The following is a 20,634-nucleotide window of genomic DNA, read 5'->3' as shown; positions in this document are numbered from 1 at the left end:
TTTGTTCAGGTACACATGTGTGAATGCTTTGGTGCTTTAACAAAAATAAGTTAACTTTGTATTTTTGGGCCTACATCTGAACTAATTTATTCTTCTACCAGTATCATACTGTCTAGTTAGTGCAGCTTTATAATGAGTTGTCATGTGAGTCCTTCATCTTTTGCTTTTTTCAAGATTGTTTTTAATATTCTTTCCCCCCACCACCACCTTTTATTATTCTTAGTTTCCTTTTTTGTTTGTTTGTTTTTCATGGTACTGGGGATTGAACTCAGAACCTTGAGCTTGCCAGGCAGGCACAGTGCCACTGAGCTGCATCCCTGGCCTCCATATGTTTTAGAATAAGCTTGTTAATTTCCACTTAAAATGTTCTAGGTTCTGTGTTTAATAGTAATATATTCAATGACATTCAGTAATTCTATATTCAATAATATTGAATCTTCTAATCCATGAACATGGGTTAGACGTCTTCTTAATTCTGCAGATGTTTTTTCAGTCTTACAGGTATTTTTTGTTGGTTTTTTTTTTCTCATTGAGTTTATTGGTACATTTTATGTATACAGTACAGTTACATTCATTATTGGGATCTTGTATCTTTACATGACAGGTCTTGGTTCTCATTTTTCCCCTTATCCCTGCCCTCCCTTCACCCCCTTCTCCCCTCCACATTTACAAACACTTTATTTCCATTTTTTCATTTTCTCCTATATTTTTCTTTTCCTTATTACCTTTCCCCTACCCTTCCCATTTTCCCTACATCTTTAGCCCTTTTCTTCCTATTTCACATTGTCAATTATTTCATTAGGATCTTATGTACTATTATAGTTTATTCACACCAGAGAAACTATTTGGTATTTACACATGTGACTTGTTTACAGGTGTTTTGTTAAAATTCATCCCTGAATAAATTTTTTGTTCTGATGCTTTTGTTGAAAACAGTGTAGTTTTAAGATTTCTTTCTCTCATTTTGTGTGTGTGCACACATAATGAAAGTGTGTATTATTCTTTTGTATTCTGCAACTTTATTAAAATGGGTACTACAGCAAGATTTTTGTTTTTATGTGGTACTGGGGTTTGGACCCAGGGTCTTCAAACTGAACTATATCCCAGCCCTTAATTAATTTTTTTAAATTTTAAATTTTGAGAATGTAATCACTATGCATTGCAAATGCATACTAATAACATTTTTTAAAAACATTAAAAAAATTTTGGGGGGTGTAACAGGGATTGAACTCAGGACCTTGGGCTTGCAAGGCAGGCAATGGAACCACTGAGGTAATTCCCTGGCCCAACATTTTAAATTTTGAGACAGGCTCTTGGTAAGTTGCTAGGTTCTCTGGGTTCAGATTGAATTTGGGATCCCCATGCCTCAGCCTCCCAGACTACTGATATTATAGGCATGGGTTATCACATGTAGATCCTTTTTTTTATTTGTTTTGAGGTAGGGTCTTGCTGAGTTGCCCAGGCTGGCCTTGAACTTAAGATCTTCCTATCTCAGCCTCCTGAGTAGCTAGGATTGCAGGCATGTGCCACCATTTTTTATTTTTTATTTTTTTGTACCAGGGATCAAACTCAGGACCTTGTACTTACAAGGCAGGCAGCAGAACCACTGAGCTAAATCCCTTTCCCCACCATTTTTTAAAACTAGATTCTTTATGATTTTCTGTTAACACACGCCTATCACCTCTTCAGATAATTTTAGTTCCTTCTTGTCTGTATTCCATCTATTTAATTTTTCTTCACTATTATGCTAGCTTGCATTTCTGTCATGTTGAATGCAGATGGTGGAGTAGCCATCTTTGCCTTATTTTCAGTTTAAATAGGAAGATACTGAACTCACCATTAAGTATAGTATAAGCTATAAATTTTTCTTATGTGTTTATCAGGTTGAAGAAGTTTGCTTCTGTTTCTAACTTGCAGAAAAGTTGTTTATCATGAATAACTGTTACAAGCTGAATAATGTATTTTCTCACTTGAGATAATCTGATTTTTTCATTTAATTTTGGTGATGCGAATTGAATCAGTGTTTTAGTTATTAAATTTTGCATGCCAAGGTATTATCTTTTCCTGCTTTGCTGGATGTGGCTTAGTAATACTCTAGTAAGATTTTTTTACCTCTATATTCGTAGAAAGCAGTGGTTTCTTTATTTTTCAGTTTTGTTATAAAAGTTTTGCTGGCATCATAAAATGAGCTAGTAACTGTTCTCCTTTGGAAGAGTTTATATAAGATTGATATTATTCCTTGTATAAATATTCTGTAGAATTCTCCCATGAGGCTTTATGTGCCTTAGTATTCTTTATCAGGTTTTAACCAGAAATGTAATAAAAGATTTAATGCTTTTCTGGTTTCTGTTTTTCTCATGTCAGTTTTGATTATTTTTGTATTTTAAGGAATTTGCTTTAACTTTCTTTGCAGAAAAGTCATTTATAATACTCTCCTATTTCCATTTTAATGAATGTATCCATAATCCCTTCTTGGGATATTGATAATTTGTCCCTTTTTCTTGCTAAGTCTTTTTTTGAAGTGTGTAACTTTTTATTTATGCATATATATTAAATAGTGCAAAATTAAAAAGCATGTGCTTTAAGTTTATTAATCTTACTGATCTTTTCAGTAATTGCTACTCTTTTGTTGTTGTTGTTTCATTTTTTTGTTTGTTTTGTTTTGTGTTTTTGATAATGGGGATCAAACTTGGGTCCTTGTACTTGCAAAGCAAGCACCGGAACCACTGAGCAAGGTCCCTGGCCCCACTACTCTTTTTATTTCTCATTCTTTATAAATTATTTTCTTTCTTTGGCTTAGTTTATCTTTTAAAATACATACGTATCAAGATGATAAAAAATTGTGGATATTTAAATATTTCAAAAAGTATTTCAGTAAGGATATATTACCACTAGCTCCCCCCCAAATAAGCTCCCTTACTTTACACACACTTTCCCATCGTTCTTGCCACTTTATGAACACTTCTGTTTGTTTGTTTGTTTGTTTTTTGGTACCGGGGATTGAACTCAGGCCTTTGCACTTGCAAGGCAAGCGGCAGAACCACTGAGCTAAATTCCCAGCCCCTATGAACACTTCTGGAATTCTCTTTTGTGAATATCATTATTTAAACTGTCATGGCTGCTGTGATATCCTGAATTGATTCAAAACTTTTTATTTTTCATGGTCATTTTGACATGGGGAAGAACCAGGAGTTGTGTGTTGCCAGATCTAATGAATAAAGTAGATGAGCATGCACCATGATGTTTACACAAGCCTACCTTTTGGTTGGATGGCACTCAGTAGCAGCATTCTCCATATTTTTTATCAGACCTCATGAAAATATTCATAAAGGACAACTTTTTCAAATGGCTTCAGAAAGTGACATAAGTGTGTTCAAAGTGAGGGGGAATATTTTGAAAAGGTTTAATGGCAGTGTGTCTTACTGTGATTTGCTTTAAACATTCACCATATATTTTGACCAACTTGTGTATATAATTGTAAACTTCCCTTTTCTAATACTAGCATTGTTTTAAATTTACTTATAAATATAGATTTTTTTCATCATTTCAATTCTGTTGTGTTTCTATTGATGAATTAAAAGTATTTTCTGGGAGGGAGCAATGGGCAGAAGATCTATCAGTTGCCATTAAATTTTAAATAGGATTAAGGAGCTCTGTTGTGCTATTGCATAGTCAAGTGACTAGTTAATAATGTATTGTATATACTTAAAAACTAAAAGAAAATTTTGAATGTTTTTACCATAAATGATAAATATTTGAAGAGATAATTGTTTAATATGATTTAAACATACAATGTACATATGAATATTACACAGTATATTATATATTTACATATAAATATTACACAGTGTATCACAATGACCATATAGTATCCCATAAATAGGTACAGTTTTTAATGTATCAGTTTAAAAATAAATGTAATAATAAAACATGTTTTTTGTTTGTGTATGGGGGACCAAACTTGGGTCCTTGCACTTGAGAGGCAAGTGGTGGAACCATAAGAAAATGTTCCTTAATTCCTAAATCCTTGGGGCTTTTCTAGCAGTTTTATTTACTGATTTCTGACTTAATTCCAAAAGGACAGATATACTCTTATTTGTCCTTTTTTTTTTTTTTCTGTTAAGTGTATTGGTACATTTAAAGTTATCAATAGTTACATTTATCATTGGGATCTTGTACCTTTACATGATATGTCTTGGTTCTTATTTTTTCCCCTTACCCCTCCCCTCCCTCCACCCCCTTCACCCTTCTATTATTTGTCCTTTTAAATTTATTGTGACTTGTGTTTTTCCAGCATATATGATGTTTTGTTTATTGCATTGAGTTTTCTATGCGTCATTTGGTTTACTGTTGTTCAGGTCTTCTATATTTTTATTATTTTCAGGCTCTTTCTAATAGAACAGTTGAGAGAGGACTGTTGAAATCTCCACCTATAATTGTGGATTTGAGTCTGTCCCTAGTTGTCAATGTTTCCTTAATGTATTTGCAGCTCTGATAATAGTTGCATACAGATTTAGACCTTTTTTTTCTTGCAGTACTGGGGTATTCATCTGAGCGACACCTTGTGCCTTTTTAAATTTTCATTTTGGATCAGGGTCTCACTACGTAGCATAGGTTGGGCTTGCACTTTGGATCCTCTTTCCTCAGCCTCTCAGATGTGTCACCACACAGGCTTGACTTTGCTTGTCTGCCTGCCTTTCTTCTCCTCCTCCTCCTCTCCCCGCCATCCCCTTCTTCTTTGTTTTTTTTTTTTTTTTTGGTGGTGGTGGTGGTGTTGGGATCAGGATCTGGGGTCCAGTGCATAGCCTCACATATGTTGGGCAAGTTTTCTGCTGCTGAGCAATCTCCCCAGATGTGAGATTTAGACTTCTTGTATCTCATTAATGAATTGACTCTGTGCTCATTGTAAAATGTTCCTTCTTTATCTTTGGTAATAAAGATTCTCTTTATCTTTGTCCCCTCTTTAGCTCTTCTTCTTGCCTCTTTTTGTTGTTTATTGTGTTTTTTGAGACCGATCTCGCTGTGTAGTTTAGGCTAATCTTGCACTATGTAGCCCACACTGCCTTTGAACTTGTGGTGATCTTCCTCACCAGCTTGTGATCAGCCTCCTGATTACTGTGATTACAGGCATGCGCCACTGCATCCAGTCTTTTTGCTTCATATTGATGTCTACTTTGCCATATGTTAATAAAGCAGTGAGAATATTTTTTAACATGGGAGAAATAACAGCATGTTTATATATTGATACTCATGATCTATCACAGAAGGGAAAAATACTGGAGAGAAAGAATATTTGTGGAGTTGATATCCTTAAGAATATGAGGGTGAAATATTGTATTCAGTGAATTAGCTTCAAAAGCATGGGGAAGTTCTGTCATAAGAGGAAAGAGAATATACAAGAATGGCTACAATAACATGTAAAAGTGGCATTTGTATCTGTGTAGGTTTTCTTGTGAATACTTCTGTTGCTAAGTGAGACAGAAAGTAAAGTTATTTGGGGAGAATGTGATTGTAGGTGTTAGAAGTTTGAGGAAACAGTCATCTAGGTGAGCAGGAGTGGTAAGTAAGACTTGAGTATTATATTACGATTATCAACAATGAGGACCCATTTCAAGTTAGTACTCAGGAATCTATGGTTAGGTCAGCTACATCTTCATGCAGGGTGCAACACATAGTGGCCTATATTCAGATTTAATTAGATTCGGAGTTTTACCAGGTTCCTGTGACAAGACAAGGTCAAGGAAGCTGAGGATGTTTATGAGGGAGTGATCATATTGATGAGCCATGGGATTCTACACTGAAAAGGGAGGAGTAAGGGATAGGAAGTAGGGGAGGGATAGTGAAATTGTGTTTGAATCACTTCATTTTAAAAGTCTTGGTGTGGGGTTGAAGAGGTGTTAGACTTGGAGTATCAAAGGGAGTGAGGCAAGAAGATAAAGGTGATAGTAGGATTGTACAGTGTTTGAAATAAAGATTAAGGAAGTACAGTTATAGATGATGATAAATGAGAATTAAGGCATGTCATAGGGACGAGTGGATAAGCTACAGTAAAAACAGGATTCTACAAAGAGAGATTAAAGAACTGAGAGGTGAGGTTGGAGGATTAATTCTTATTAATTTTGAAGTTACCAAGTCTTAGAAAAGGTGATAGCCAAGAGCTGAATACTTAAAAGAATGAGGCAGAGAAATGAAGCAAGAGCTCCGAAGCTGTTTATTTTGGAGACAGTCTGAAACCAGCAATGGAACCCTGTTTTAATAATGTGAAAGTTTGGGAGAGAAAGCAGCTACTGCTTGAGAGGGCTGGAAGAGTAGTGTCCTGTGGTGAGAGCCATGTGAGTCAGTGAATTGTTAAAGTAGAGAGTATGGAGAGCTTTCAGTGAGGAGGTTGAAGATGGAGAATTCTGATGATTAATGATCTGTTTCATAGTAGTCAGAGAGAGTTGGGGAAGGAGTGGGAAATAGCATTAGATTGGTTTGATAATATGATATGGGATGAGAATCCAGGTGATAAGGGATAATTTAGGAATTTGAATGAATTTATTAAATAGTATAATGGAATTAATTAGGGCATTTCCAGCATATGTTGTAGTATTGAGACTGCTGATATTCAGTGTTGATGGGAATGTTGCTAGCATACTGGGGCCACCCTATTTTCAAATACACTTTTCATTTTGTGTGGTCAAGAGAAAAAGTGTTGCTAAAATATTAATTTTTCATTTATTTAAAGAACTTTAGATTGTAAGAAATTTAGATGTCATCCAAAATACAATTAGATACTATGAGAATGTGTGGCTGTAGCTCTGAAGGTTAGAATCCATTTATATGAACATTATGAACACCTGTCAACAGATTGTGTCTGTTAAGTAGTCATCAGACTTTTCAAGTTGATTAAATTAATGCACTTTGGTGATTTCTTAATTTTACTTTTGGCTAAGACATATAGACTGTATTTTTTTATGTATCTGGCCTCTCGAAAAGATTCCAGAAGTGATTCTGAGAACTAGGTTATATAAGAACTATATGTATAGCAGTAGAAACAGTAGGACATATGTTCAAAAGGAGGACTCATTGCAAGCCCTGTGTTCTAAATAGCAGTAGGTATCATTTTGTATTCCAGGCTCTGAGCTTCTGTTGTCCTCCAAACATGTGAGTGATGTAGGTTTTCCTGGAAGGAAAAATTTTAGTACTTACTTTAAATTCATTCCTTCTTTCTCCCTTCCTTCCTTTTTTTCATTTTTGACTTGGGTCTTGCTGTATAGTTCAGGCTGGCCTCAAACTCACTATGTTGTCCAAGATGGCCTCAACCTCATGGTGATCCTGCTGTTTTAGTCTCCCAAGTGCTGGGATTATAGGCATGTACACCGTGCCTACCTCTACAGTTTCTTATATTGCATATTTCCTGCCCATTGGAGTGACACATATTTTGCAGATATTTTCAGAAGTACAAAACAGTAATAAGAGTTACTTGTAATTCATCAGTTTAACTACTGCTCTATTATAATTTAGTGATTCCTTCTACTATTGTTATATATTCATTTATATCATTTCCTATTTAACATTTGGGACTGCTTGTTTGCTTGCTTGCTGCTTTTTTTTTTTTTTTGGCAACTCAGATCCTTGTGCTTGCAATTGAGGCGCTGGAACCACTGAGCTAAATCCCCAGCCCTTGCTTGCTTGCTTTACTGCCAAAACTGAATATACAGACTTTTTTTTTCTTCATGGTACTGGGATTCACACTCAGGACCTTGTGTTTGCCAGGCAGGTGCAGCTCCACTGAGCTACATCCCTGGCCCTAGACTTTTAAAATATTTAATGTTTCTGATATCTAGAAGAGAGTTTGCATTTGGTGCATGTTCTCATATGTGTGTGTGTGTGTGTGTGTGTGTGTGTGTGTGATTAATACTAGTTCCCATTTTGAGTTCCTATTTTCAGTGGACCAGATTCCATGGACAAAGTAAAGTCTCACTAATTTAAATGACAGAAGCACTTGAAGAAGGCCATTTGTAGAAATAATTATTAACTAGGCTTATATCACTTTTTTTCGGTGCTGGGGATTTAACATAGGGTCTTCACACGGAGCTACATCCCTATTCCTTTTTATTTTTAATTTTGAGAGTTTCACTATTCACAACAAACAAGAGAAAATTTAAAAGATACTGTTTCCATCTTAGATTGGTTGAAATTAAAACTGAGGTTATGGGAGTGCTTGCTTTGGCAGCACATATAAAAACTGAGGGTACAGGAATATTCTTGAGGCTGTTGGAAACAAAGGAGTTTATATAGCTGTTAGTGGGTATCTAAACTGTTAGGATATATACAGAGAGAGAGGGTACTTAAGCAGTATTCATAAAAATAAAGTGTAAGGATCAAAATGTATAATTGATATCGTATAATAGGAAGAAAAGGTCTAAAGGAGTAGGAAGTGGGAGGGGTAGGGGAAAGGTAAGAAGGGAAAACAAAATATGAGAAAAGCAAAAAAAAAAAGGAAACAAAGTCTTTGTAAATAGTGAAGGGTGGAGGGGGCGAAGGGAGGGCACAAGGGAATGGGGAAATAATAAGAACCAAGATACGTCATGTAAAGGTAAAAGATCCCAATGATGAGTGTAACTGTATTGTATACCTAAAATGTACCAATAAACATAATGGAAAAAAGTACTTAGTATTTTTACCTTATTTTTCTACTTCCCCTTTGTTTTGTACTGGCAACAACATAAATGTCCTGTAATAGTAAAAAATGATGCAGTAGGAGCATCATCAAACTAAAGTTATTCTTGTGCTCAGAATGTTTGATGTAGCATTCATTTCCTAAATGGTATAGTTTTTATCTCAGTACCTTGTGTTTTTTTGTTTTTGGGGGTTTTTGTTTTTTTTGTTGTTTTTTGTTTTTTGGTACCGGGGATTGAACTCAGGTCTTTGCACTTCTCAGTACCTTTTTGTTTTTCCTTTTACTCTTTGCATTGTCTATAAACATAAAAAATCAGATGCCTCTGTCATATCTAGTTTTCTAATTCAAGAGTGGGGTTGTGAAGCTGAAGCTTTAAAATAATGCTTAATTTTTTTAAATAATGTTTAATTTTTATTCACTAATATGAGAATGCACTGTAAATTAAATAATAGAGAAATGACATTTTATATAAGAAAAATGTTGGTTGTATACTAATTGTAGTGAAATTCTTGAACTGTCTTGAATATATTTTTTATTCTTTTAAACAGTTCGTTTTCCTGAAGATCTTGAGAATGACATTAGAACTTTCTTTCCTGAATATACCCATCAACTCTTTGGGGATGAGTAAGTAACTTAGTATGATAAAACAAAACAAATTCCATTCTTTTTCTTTAAGGTTTGGAAAACATTTTATTTTTATTATTGTTATTGTTCATGTATTTTATTTTAAAATATATGATTAGAATAGTATTTTTTACATTGAGACCCTTGTCTGTAGTTTAGTATTATAAACACATTATCTTGTTCACTTCTTAAAACCGTATTAGCCATGTTAGTATTACCGTATTTGTTACTTTATCTGTCCATGGCATTGCGTAATTTCCTAAGACATTATTGACTCCAGAGCCCATACTTATATAATGACAACTTATTTTTCACCCCTCTTTGTTTGTTTTTTGTTTGTTTTGGTACTGGAGATCGAACTCAGGACCTTGGGCTTGCAAGGCAGGCAGCGGAACCACTGAGCTAAATCCCTGGCCCTTTTCCCCTTCTTTATTGAGTGCTTATTCCTCTAAACTAGAAAGAAAGCGCCAGTTATTTTGCTATTAAATAAGCAGTTAGAGAAATTAATTTTTTGAAATAACTTAAAAAATAAGCCCTAGGGAGCTAGTTGTGATGGCATACTCCTATAATCCCAGCATTTGGGAGGCAGAGGCAGAAGGATGGCCTGGGCTACATAGTGAGTTTGAGGCCAGCCTGAACTACAGTAGTGAGACCCTGTCTCAAAAAACACTCCCAAAAGAAAAATAAGTCCTAGGATATTCAGTACATTATTTGATTTCCTCTCACTTTCACTAATTATTATAGTTATTTACAAATTTTCTTTTTTAAATATTTAATTTTAAAAAGTTAAAATTCACAGAAAGTTGTCAAAATATAAAGTAAACATGGTATCTCATTAGTGATTCTTAGCCAGCCCTGTTGTTCTTTTTTTGTGTGTGCACATTACTTTCAGAATTCCTGGAATGGACAATGCTCATATTTTATTTTTCCTGGACAGAAATCTGGAGATGACCCTGCTTCTTTCAAGTATTCTTTCTGAACTTAACAATTGTTTGTTTGGGAGTTTTGTTTGATTGGTTGGTTGGTTGATTTATTGAAACAATCTCTCTATATAATATAGGCCAGCCTTGAAGTCAGTGTACTTCAGGCTGGTCTTGACCTCACAGTTCTGTGTTAGCCTCCCAAGTGCTAAGATTACAGGCATGTGCTATCATGCCCAGCTAGAATTCATTTTTTAAATAATCAGAACAAGGCTCAGACAAGAGGATTGCAAGGTCAAGTCTTGCCTGAATCACTCAGCGAGACTCTGTCTCAAAGTAGAAATAAATAAAGAGGGTTGGAGATGCACCTCAGTGCAAAGGTCCTGGGTTCAGTCCTCAGTACTGCAGTCAACCAATTCATCAGTAAAATGATCATAAAACAGCTTTTTTGAGATATAATTGCATTGTGTAACCATCATTATAATCAACTCTGGCATTCACTACTTTGTAGCTCTGTAGAACTGCCTATTCTAGGTATTTTTAAAATTCACTTTTTTTCTTCACTTTTTAGAAGATTCTTTTTAAGCAGGAAAATGGAACGATAAGGATTTATAATAGCAGTGAACAGGACTGGAAAAATTAGCAGCTCCAGATCTGTTCTCTGTGTTCATAGAAGGGTTTGTGTGCACTTAGATGGGTGCTATCACTGCTTTCAGCAGTTATGGATGTTAGTGACAGAAATAAGTGATAAGTTGAAAGGACTGATCTAAGGCTAGATCTAAGCGCTTCCTTAGTCAGGTCCTACTTAATCGCTGTTTTTCTCATTTGAAATGCTTTAGAGTAATAATAGTAGCAGCAGGCATAGTAGAAGTCATAATAATATCTAACATTTATTGAGTATTTATACGGTGTGTTAGTAAATATTGTTAAGTGATTTACATTTATTCCAAGCAACATTCCTGAGTTAGAAACCTACTATTCTACTTTATAGATGAAACTGAGGTATAGTTTCATTGCAAATGTTTATTTTATCATTATTAAATAAATATAGCTTGCAATCTTAAAATTACCCATAAAGTTGTTTGTTTATATGTACAGTTAATACTTTTTAATGACTTTACAAAAACTTATTCCTCCCTTCCCTGCCTTGTTTCAGTGAAACTGCTTTTGGTTACAAGGGTCTGAAGATCCTGTTATACTATATTGCTGGTAGCCTGTCAACAATGTTCCGTGTTGAATATGCATCTAAAGTTGATGAGAACTTTGACTGTGTGGAGGTAAGAACAGAAATACATTTATTTCTGTTTTCCACTTGAGTTTCAGATAGATTTTTTAATTTAAATGTTTGAGGAAGAAGGGACTCTGCAATATATTAAAAATCACATAATCAGTTTTTATTCACTGAGATACGTATCTCCCTGCCATTTCAGTTACCCCTGTGATCATGATCCTTAGCCTTTTTGTTTCCTAGGTGGACCTTCTCTGTAAAAATTACCTTTTTTGGTTTTGGGGTGTGGTGTTTTTTTTGTTGTTGCTTTGTTTTGTTTTGTTTTTTTGGTGTACTAGGTATTGAATCCAGGAGTACTCTACTACTGAACTATACCAACCCCAACTTTTGTTTTTAATTTTGAGACAGAATGTTGCTAAATTGTCCAGACTGACCTCAAACCTCAACTTGCAATCATTCTGCTTTAGCCTCTTGGCAACCTTGGATTAAAATTGTGTACTACCTTACCTGGCCCAACTTTTGTCTTTATTGTAAACATGAAAATTAGTATCTTTTCTTTTAAATTAAGGATAAATGAAAATAGCTAAGTTTCCTACTTTTACTTTTGTGTAGAATCTGTTTCTCACTGCATCTCTAATCTCATAAATTTTGCTGATAAATTCCTTTATGAACATAATCAAGGTGGTTACATTATAAAACTGTTTTACATTATAAAACTTATGATCCCAGCACTCAACAGGCTTAAATGGGAGAATTACTGTGAGTTCAAGGCCAGCCTGGGCTATACTCTTGAGTTTAAGACCAGCCTGGAATACATAGCAAGAACTGTCTCAAAAAAAAAAACAACAAACAAACAAACAAAGCAAAAAACTGTTTGAAATAAGATTTTGAAAAGGACGTGAAGGCAGAGAAAGAGATTAAAAAATATACCTCTGTGGTGAGCTGAATAATGCTCCCCACCCCCATAGCCTTGTCCTAATCTGTGGAACTTGTCGATGTTGTCTCATAGGGAAGAGGAAAAAAAGCATTTTGCAAGTGTGGCTAAGTTAGGAATATCCGGGTGAGGCCTAAGTGCAACCACCTATGTCTTTATGAGAGGGAGGCAAAAGGAGATGTGATGGCAAACAGAAGAGGACAGTGCAGCATTACCCCGGAGGTAAAGTGATATATGGCCATAAGCCAAATGATGCTTAGCCATTGAGAAGCTGAAAGAGTTTAGGAATGGATTCTCATCTAGAGCTTCCAGAGGGACTGTGGCTCTTTGATAATGGCCAGTAATAGACTTTGGATTTTTGCCTCCACACAGAAAATAAATGTCTGTTGTAAGGTAACATGTTCGTGGGAGTTTGTTATAGCAGGTACAGGAAACTTAGATTTTTATATGAGGAAGTGAAGTGCTGCTGTAATAAATAATTAAAAATGTAGAAATAACTTTGGAAGTGGGTAGAGGCTTTTGGAAAAACATGTATTAACTTGAATAGACTAGGTGGAAATACAGATGTCAAAAGCACTGCTGGGCAAGGCTTAGAATAAAGTTAGAAATGTGAGAAAGAAAGCCTATGTTTAGAGAATACATTATCATAAACGTAATTTTGGGTAGAAATGTGAACTTTAAAGGCATCTCTGGATGTTCAAAAAAATGAAGACCATGTGTTTGGAAACTGGAGTAAAGGAGATCCTTGTTAATGGCAGAAAGCCTAGTGCACTGTGTCTTGCAGTTATGAGGAAAGAAGAATTGTAAGCACTGAGTTCTGGTATTTAGCTCAGGATATTTCAGGCCAAGTATTGAAAGTTTGGTCTGGTTTCTGCTTGCTTATAGTAAGATATGAGAAGGAAGAGGTAAATTTAGAGAGGAACTGTTAAGCAGAAATAATCCAGGATTTGACTTGAGAAATTCTCAGCTCATTCATGTTACTGAAGGTTCCAAAATTAGGAGATAAACTGTCAGAAAAGTGCTCTGGAGAGAAAGATAAAGGCATGGCAGGATAACCTCTGGCTACTGCTAAGGAGATTGGGCATGATATTCATGAATCTTCATCATTAAGCAAAGCTAAGAAAAGGGGTCTGGGAGGATCTGTGGAGGACCTTCTCTGTCTGATGGTGCAAACCCTTGTGATACATAAAGGGCTTTGACTTGGACTGACAGAACAAAAGAAAGGAAGGCTAATGAACTCCCCAAAATTTTGCAGCTATAAAAGTGATTCTGAGTGATACCATACTATAGTTGTGGTAATAGGATATTTGAAAAGACTTAAATTAGTATTTAACACAGATGTTTTTAAAATGAAGCTCTTCCATAATTAAATTTTATTTTTAGATTATTAAATTCTCCAGACCCAAGCCCAGTTAGTTTTTTTTTTTGTGAGACAGTATGTCTTGCTATGTAGTTCTGGCTGGCCTTGAACTCATTATATAGGCCCAGCCTAGCCTGGTACTGACAGCAATCCTCCTGCCTCAGCCTCTTAAGAGCTTGCATCATAGGCATGTGACAGCACACCTGGCTTCCAGCTAAATATTGTTAGAAAAAAATGCAGGTAATGTTTTTCTTTGTGCTGTACAAAATTCACTGTTTGAGGATTTTTTTTAAGCTAAAGCTGATAATGCTAAATTGATTTCTCCAAAGGAATTATTGATTTGGTTATTGATAAATCTTTCAAATACTACCTGCTTTGAAAATAGCTATGGGGCTGGGATTTAGCTCAATGGTGCTGCTACGTGCCTTGTAAGTGCAAGGTCCTGAGTTTGCTCCCCGGTACCACCCCCGCAAAACAAACCCAAAAGTAGCTATGTATTTGCATTGACTTCTAATTGTTCCATTCCTGAAAAGCAGGTTTTTCCATTTAGAAGTACTCTGTTAAGATGTAAGGAATCAATCTTTTATAATGTTTTTGTAGGATTACTAATTTGCTCCATAGTCAAAGATCATTTATGTGTAGTGTTGAAGCAAAAATTCTTTTCTCTATGTAAAGAGGAAGGGATTGTGGATGTGTAGGGATAATCAGCTTTCCTCTTCCATCTCAGTTTGCAGTGAGAATATTCATTCCAAAGTGCCTTGGTATCAAGGCAAAAACCAAGTCACTGCTCTCATTGAATTGAAGTTCTAGCCAAGAGAGTCAATAGAGAACTAGTAAATGAGCAAATTAAATTAAGATAGTGTTGTGGAGAAATATTTTGCTGGGATGACTTCAGGGGTTGACAAAGCTAAATAGTGTAGAGTCTTCTGTGCTATGTTCAGGTGTTTGTAAAAGGCAAGAGTAGTTAAGCCTTTAGAGAGTTTAAGTAGGTAAAGAATGATACGGTGTAACTGACATTTTAAAAAGACAGTTTCTGTCTGCTATGCAGAGATCACACTGCAGAGTGCAAGAGTGAAAGAAGGGAGACCAGAATATTGCAGTGTGGAGGAGACACTAGATTTAGTTATTAGATTGAGATTATTTGAAAGTAGAGCCAGTAGAGTTTTCTGTTGAATTAGGCATGATGGGTGAAGAAAACAAGAAGAACCCCATTGCCTAAGCAGTAATAGTACTATTAACTGATGTAGGGAAGATTTGAGAAGAGGTTTTAAGTAGGGAAAATCAAGAAATTTGTTTTGGATGTTATTAGGTTTGAGACTATTATATCACATTTGAATTTTTGCAAATGATGAGTGTGTAGCATTATTTTTTGAATATGAAAACACAGAAAATCTGCTTAAAAGTTAATTTACTTATTACATTTTGCCATTACATTCATCTTTCATCGTCTATTATTTTTTGTTTCCAAGGTGAGTACTCCATTTACACCTGAAATTCTTTTGCCACAATTTAGATGCTTGTAAAATCTCTTTTGAATTTTATAAATATAACAGTTTTGCTTTTTCAGACACTGATGATTTCTTCATCTTTGGTTGTTCCTTTGGCTTTTATTAATACCTTCTGCCTTCTATTTGGGGGCGATTTTATTGATTTTTTTTTTTGTGTGTGTGTGAAGGAGTATGTTACAGAAATTGTTCAGTCTTAACTAATTGCTAGCATTTCTAAGAAAGATTTGGTGGAGAAAGTTGAATATATAGGTAAGTTTGTGTTATCTATGAATTGCAATCATATCCACTAATATGAATTAAATTTGACATTACTATAAATGAGAATAGATTTGAAAGTTTTTTTGGAGCTGGTTGTGGTGGTGTACATCTGTAACCCCAGCACTCTGGCATGCTAAGGGAGGAGGATGGGAAATTCAAATCCAGGCTAGGGAGCTTAATGTGACTAAAATTAAACTACGGGCTGGTGATGTGTAAAGGTACTGGATTTAATCCCCAATATCCTACTCCCCCCAAATATCTGGAGTCTTTATCCTCTTTACAGAAAAGTCCTGCTTATTTACACAAAATTTAATATTGAGAGGGCCAGGGATTTAGCTCAGTGGTTCTCCCAGCTGCTTTGCAAGCATAAGGACCCGAGTTTGATCCCTGGTACCAAAAAACAAACAAACAAAAAAACTTAATATTGAGGAATGGAAAAAATAATCTTTGGTAGAAAATTTCTCTGACATTCAGATGTCTACATTTAAAACTTACAAAATATCAGAGTGTGAGATTGAGCAAAATAAAAAGATACAGAACTTTGCTTTTTTTGGTAGCATATCTTAGGTATTCTTAGATTTACAGTAATGTTAACACTATATGCTACTTTAATCAAGAATGGAATAGCATATTCTATCTACTAACATACTTTCAGTTCCATCCTCAAAAAAATCACTCTATTGTTTCTCAGATGTTTGGCTAAGATAAAAAATTACTCGCTATAGACAAGTTAATATAAATGACTAAAGAAGCCTAGACATTCAAATACAAGTGTAAATATTTATAATGTTATTAGTTATTTTCAGACACATTGCTTTATGCAGTGATGAGGAAAAACAAAAACTGTTCCATAGGAACATCTTCATGTGTAACAAAGCATAGAATACTGGAACTGAAAATGACTAGTGAGACAGTGTGCAATCTAAAAACATTTCATGTCTCATTGTAAAGTACTATCACTAAAATGGTTTATTTTATACTTTTCTTTTAAAAAAAAAATCACCAAGCCAGGGATTTAGCTTTGTAGTTCCACCACCTGCCTCGCAAGCACAAGTACTCGAGTTCAATCCCCAGCACCCCCATGCCAAATCACCAAATGTTAGGGAAATATTTGTAAGAGATATCTTTATTAATTAAAATATCAAGTTGTATTCTACATTCTTCATTTATTCCTCTTAATTTCTTACCCTTTCTGTATTTCAAGTTTAGGCTAGTGTTCCTGAAGATAAAGAATTTTTCAGGGATCTTCACAAATAGAATCCAAAATTTTATCTACAAATGTTATTAGAACTAAAAAGCATTAGTTCATTTTTAACTCTGTACTCAATTAAAAATTATTAGATGGGATTTTTCTGTAGTGATGATTTTATTATCAGACCAGTAATCCAATATGAAAAATGAATACTCTAAATTTAACTGAAGTGAAGCATATATTTTAGGAAAGAGCTAAGATGTTCTCGTGTAAAATCAATTTAATAGAGAAATACAAACTTTTTTTTGCTGGAGCAAAGATCTGAATTCTAGGTTTGAAAACTTACATGTTTTAGGTAAATAGATGCATATGTATATATGAATGTTTACATACATATAGACAGAATTTTTGCTTTTAAACTTAGCCTTTTTTCCTCTGTATGAAAGTTTGTAAATGAAACATAGACTTGCCCAGAGAAAAATACTTTATTTGAAGGTATATATTAAAATAAATAAGTATTCTTTGAAGAATGAAAGTTAAATATTAATTCTCTTCCAACTTTGTTGAGCAAATCTTTGAGGAGCTTTGCCCTTTACCAGAATTACCACTGAAAGCTTATAGTTTTTGATAAATCTTTGAAGTAGATGATGTGTTACAATATAAATGACTTAAGCATACTTTGCAAAGCCTTATTTAGAAGACAGGATATAAGGAAATTTATTAAAGATTAAAATTATGTAGACTATGTACATCTTGAAATAATTGTTTTAAATTGATAATGCCTTTTTTTAAAAGTTTTTCTTGAAATTTTAAAACCTAAACAATTATATTATACCAATTTGCCCATTAATTACTTTGGATTTTAATTGTTAACATTTTGCAACTATCCCTTAACAATAATTTACTCATGTAGTTATTGAGAATATGCTTACAATGATCTCTTCACATTAGATAGTGGTGTGCAGGAAAAATGGTTATCAAATAGTGCATATTTTAAAAATAAGCAAAAAATAGTTCTATCAAATCCAGTTTGTTTGATCTTCAGGGTGAATGGATTGAAAGGACTGATGAACATACTAGAAATAAACTGTTGGCAGAATGTTAAAGAAGCTATATTTTAAATAATAGCTCTTATTTTTATAGCTATAAACAAATTATATATAAATGTTGGTGGTACCAGAGCATTGAAAGTGAAACTTGTTTGTGATAAACTCCATCATCCTTGGTTCTGTATCTTAAAATGTAACTGAATGATAATAAGTGCTATTCATCTGCAGGTGCATTGCTTCTACTTAGTTAAAAGATGGTTGAAAGGATAGGAATTAGTAGCATGTTGTATTAGCCTTTTGTAGTGTATTTTGTCCTAAGCATCTTAATTTCCCTGTTTTGAATGCTAAGTAGCAAGGGTCTTGGTTTAGAACTAATACCCATCATGCATGTAAACGGTATGAAAGAACTGCTTAGTAAGTTAACACAAAGTGTTCTTGTGTCAGTCCTTGTGGAAATAGATACAATACAAACATTACAGCTGAACTCACGGCAAACTCCATTAAGTAAAAACCTGGCTTCATTGTTCAGGAAAAAGTTTGAATAGAATGCAAGCTCATTTTGTTGAATGTAATGTCAGGCTTTTAGGGACTGTATTGAGGGATAAGGTTTTGTTAAGTTGAGACCAATTCATTAAGTTTTATTGCCTGGTGAGAAGCAGTAATACTTTATTGTAAGACTTCATCAAATATTCATGGTTAAAGAGAAGTAGTAAATGTATTCAATCAAGTGGTCTTTTGGGATTTTGAAAAGGATTATGAAGTCTGCTCAGCTGATAGTTTTAACATTCATTGAGGTTGTTTAATGAGGGTAATTTTAATCTCTGAGTTTAATTTTGTTGTCCAGTCTTGTCTCTTTTGTACTACCACAAATCCAGGTCTATAAAAATTATGTCACATTATAGTGATGAGTGGATAATATATCCATTCACATAATTTGTGTATTTCCTAAATGCAGATATTTTAAAAATTATTATCCTAATTTGGCATATGAGGGAGTTGCTGTCTATTTGTTCATTGTGAAGTTGCTATTCATTTGGTCAGAGTATAACCTCACTTCACTACTGCTGGTGATCTTTTCATGTCTTGGATAATGTGCTATATTTGACACATATAAAATAATAAGCAGTCTTGTTTTGGCCATTTCAGATTGTCATGAAGGGTTGTAGTCAGCATTTTTTAGGATGTTAGAAGTTTCATGGCACTGTCATTATTGTTGCACATGATAGGTTACCTGTCTCCTCTAATTTATTACATTATGCTCATCTCAGATTTGTGTGACAGTCTCTGTGCATATGAAACTAATCCTTCTTTAGTTGTCTGTGTGTTTACTTCTTTAGTTTGTGAGCTGAAGTTTTGTGATGTTTGTTGGTTTTGTCCTGTCAAAGAAATCAAACGTATTAAACTAAAAGGCAAATTTGTTATTAATTTTTTATGTCCTTTATCCTCTATTCCTTAGGCAGATGATGTAGAAGGCAAAATCAGACAAATCATTCCACCTGGTTTTTGCACAAACACAAATGACTTCCTTTCTTTGCTGGAAAAAGAAGTTGATTTCAAGCCATTTGGAACCTTACTCCATACATACTCTGTTCTCAGTCCAACAGGAGAAAACTTCACTTTTCAGATATACAAGGTAAAGATAAACCTAAATATTTCTTGGGTAAGGTCAATCCATTTGTCTGAAACCTATATGCAGTTTTGTTGTTATTTTCAGTGATTTACTGTACTTCAGGAAATAAGTTTTTTATTGGCATTAAAAACATCTCTGTGTGTGTGTGTGCGCGCATATGTATACACATTTAATCTGAGACTTCTAAACATTTTCCCACAGGATAGTTTTGTGTTTTGCAGACTTTCACTTACCTCTATGATGAGTTTCACCTGACTTTTCCTGGCTTTTTCCCTAGGCTGACATGACATGTAGAGGCTTTCGAGAATATCATGAAAGGCTTCAGACCTTTTTGATGTGGTTTATTGAAACTGCTAGCTTTATTGACGTGGATGATGAAAGATGGCACTACTTTCTAGTGTAAGTACAGTTCTAAAGCAACAGTAGACCTTATTACCTCCACAAAGCCAGCATTTTAATTGTGGCAGCCCAATTATTGGGACAGTATAATGATATTTTTCCCAGGAAAGAAAAACTATTGTTTATAAGGCTTGAGTTTTCCTTCATTATGCTTTAGGAGACCTTGAGAATAGAGCTGAATTCAATGCTGTTGTCCGTTAGGGCCCTGAATGTAGGCTTAAACAGTAAAATGAGCTTTGCCTGTGTTTTCTTTTACTTGCCACCTATTCATCTTTATAATAGGCAAGTGCAGTGAAGTGATGTAAAGAGGTCTGATTTATCCAAGTTGCTGCACACCAATTAAGTGAATTGTACATTCAGAACATAGCAGGTGTACCCATTGGGCCCTCACAGAGTAGCTTGCTGACACTGAAAATTCAGTCAGAGAATGGAAAAGAAAATGGACACTGCATGGGAGCGCGACTGTAATTGACCTGCTTGGCTTTCTGTTTTATCTGCAGATTTGAGAAGTATAATAAGGATGGAGCTACGCTCTTTGCGACTGTAGGCTACATGACAGTCTATAATTACTATGTGTACCCAGACAAAACCCGGCCACGTGTAAGGTAATTGGCAGTATAACACGTGCCTTGTCTTTTATTTCAGAAGAAGGAACTGCTGAAGTTTCCAATACTTGTTATAATAGTGTTGATTTGTTTTTTTAAAAATCACCATTATTCATTGACTCTGTACTGATTTATTTCATTGTCCTTGTAAAACAGTATGGAAGAGTAAACCAATTTTGAGTATCTTGATAATTTTTGGATTTCTTCAAGATTGACTGAAAAATTATAAATCTTAAAATACCCATAATGTAGTAATTTGCAA

The 20,634-nt window shown here is 34.5% G+C and overlaps 1 protein-coding gene across 4 annotated transcripts in view; it reads left to right on the top strand.

Annotated features, from left to right (window-relative positions):
* Hat1 (histone acetyltransferase 1) overlaps positions 1-20,634 on the top strand; it is a 51,764-nt gene that overhangs the window by 11,645 nt on the left and 19,485 nt on the right. For all 4 annotated transcript variants that reach the window (XM_010606984.3, XM_010606988.3, XM_033756256.1 and 1 more), the window contains exons 3-7: positions 9,214-9,289; positions 11,366-11,486; positions 19,195-19,371; positions 19,646-19,767; positions 20,268-20,372. In XM_010606984.3, the coding sequence (XP_010605286.1) occupies positions 9,214-9,289; positions 11,366-11,486; positions 19,195-19,371; positions 19,646-19,767; positions 20,268-20,372 (601 nt within the window). The remainder of the gene's footprint in view (positions 1-9,213; positions 9,290-11,365; positions 11,487-19,194; positions 19,372-19,645; positions 19,768-20,267; positions 20,373-20,634) is intronic.

Source organism: Fukomys damarensis, unplaced genomic scaffold (genome assembly GCF_012274545.1).
Source record: "Fukomys damarensis isolate Sample0158 unplaced genomic scaffold, DMR_v1.0_HiC HiC_scaffold_26, whole genome shotgun sequence".
Lineage (NCBI taxonomy): Eukaryota > Metazoa > Chordata > Mammalia > Rodentia > Bathyergidae > Fukomys > Fukomys damarensis.
The sequence above is the reverse complement of the archived record's forward strand: the minus strand, read 5'-3'. Positions and strand labels throughout refer to the sequence as shown.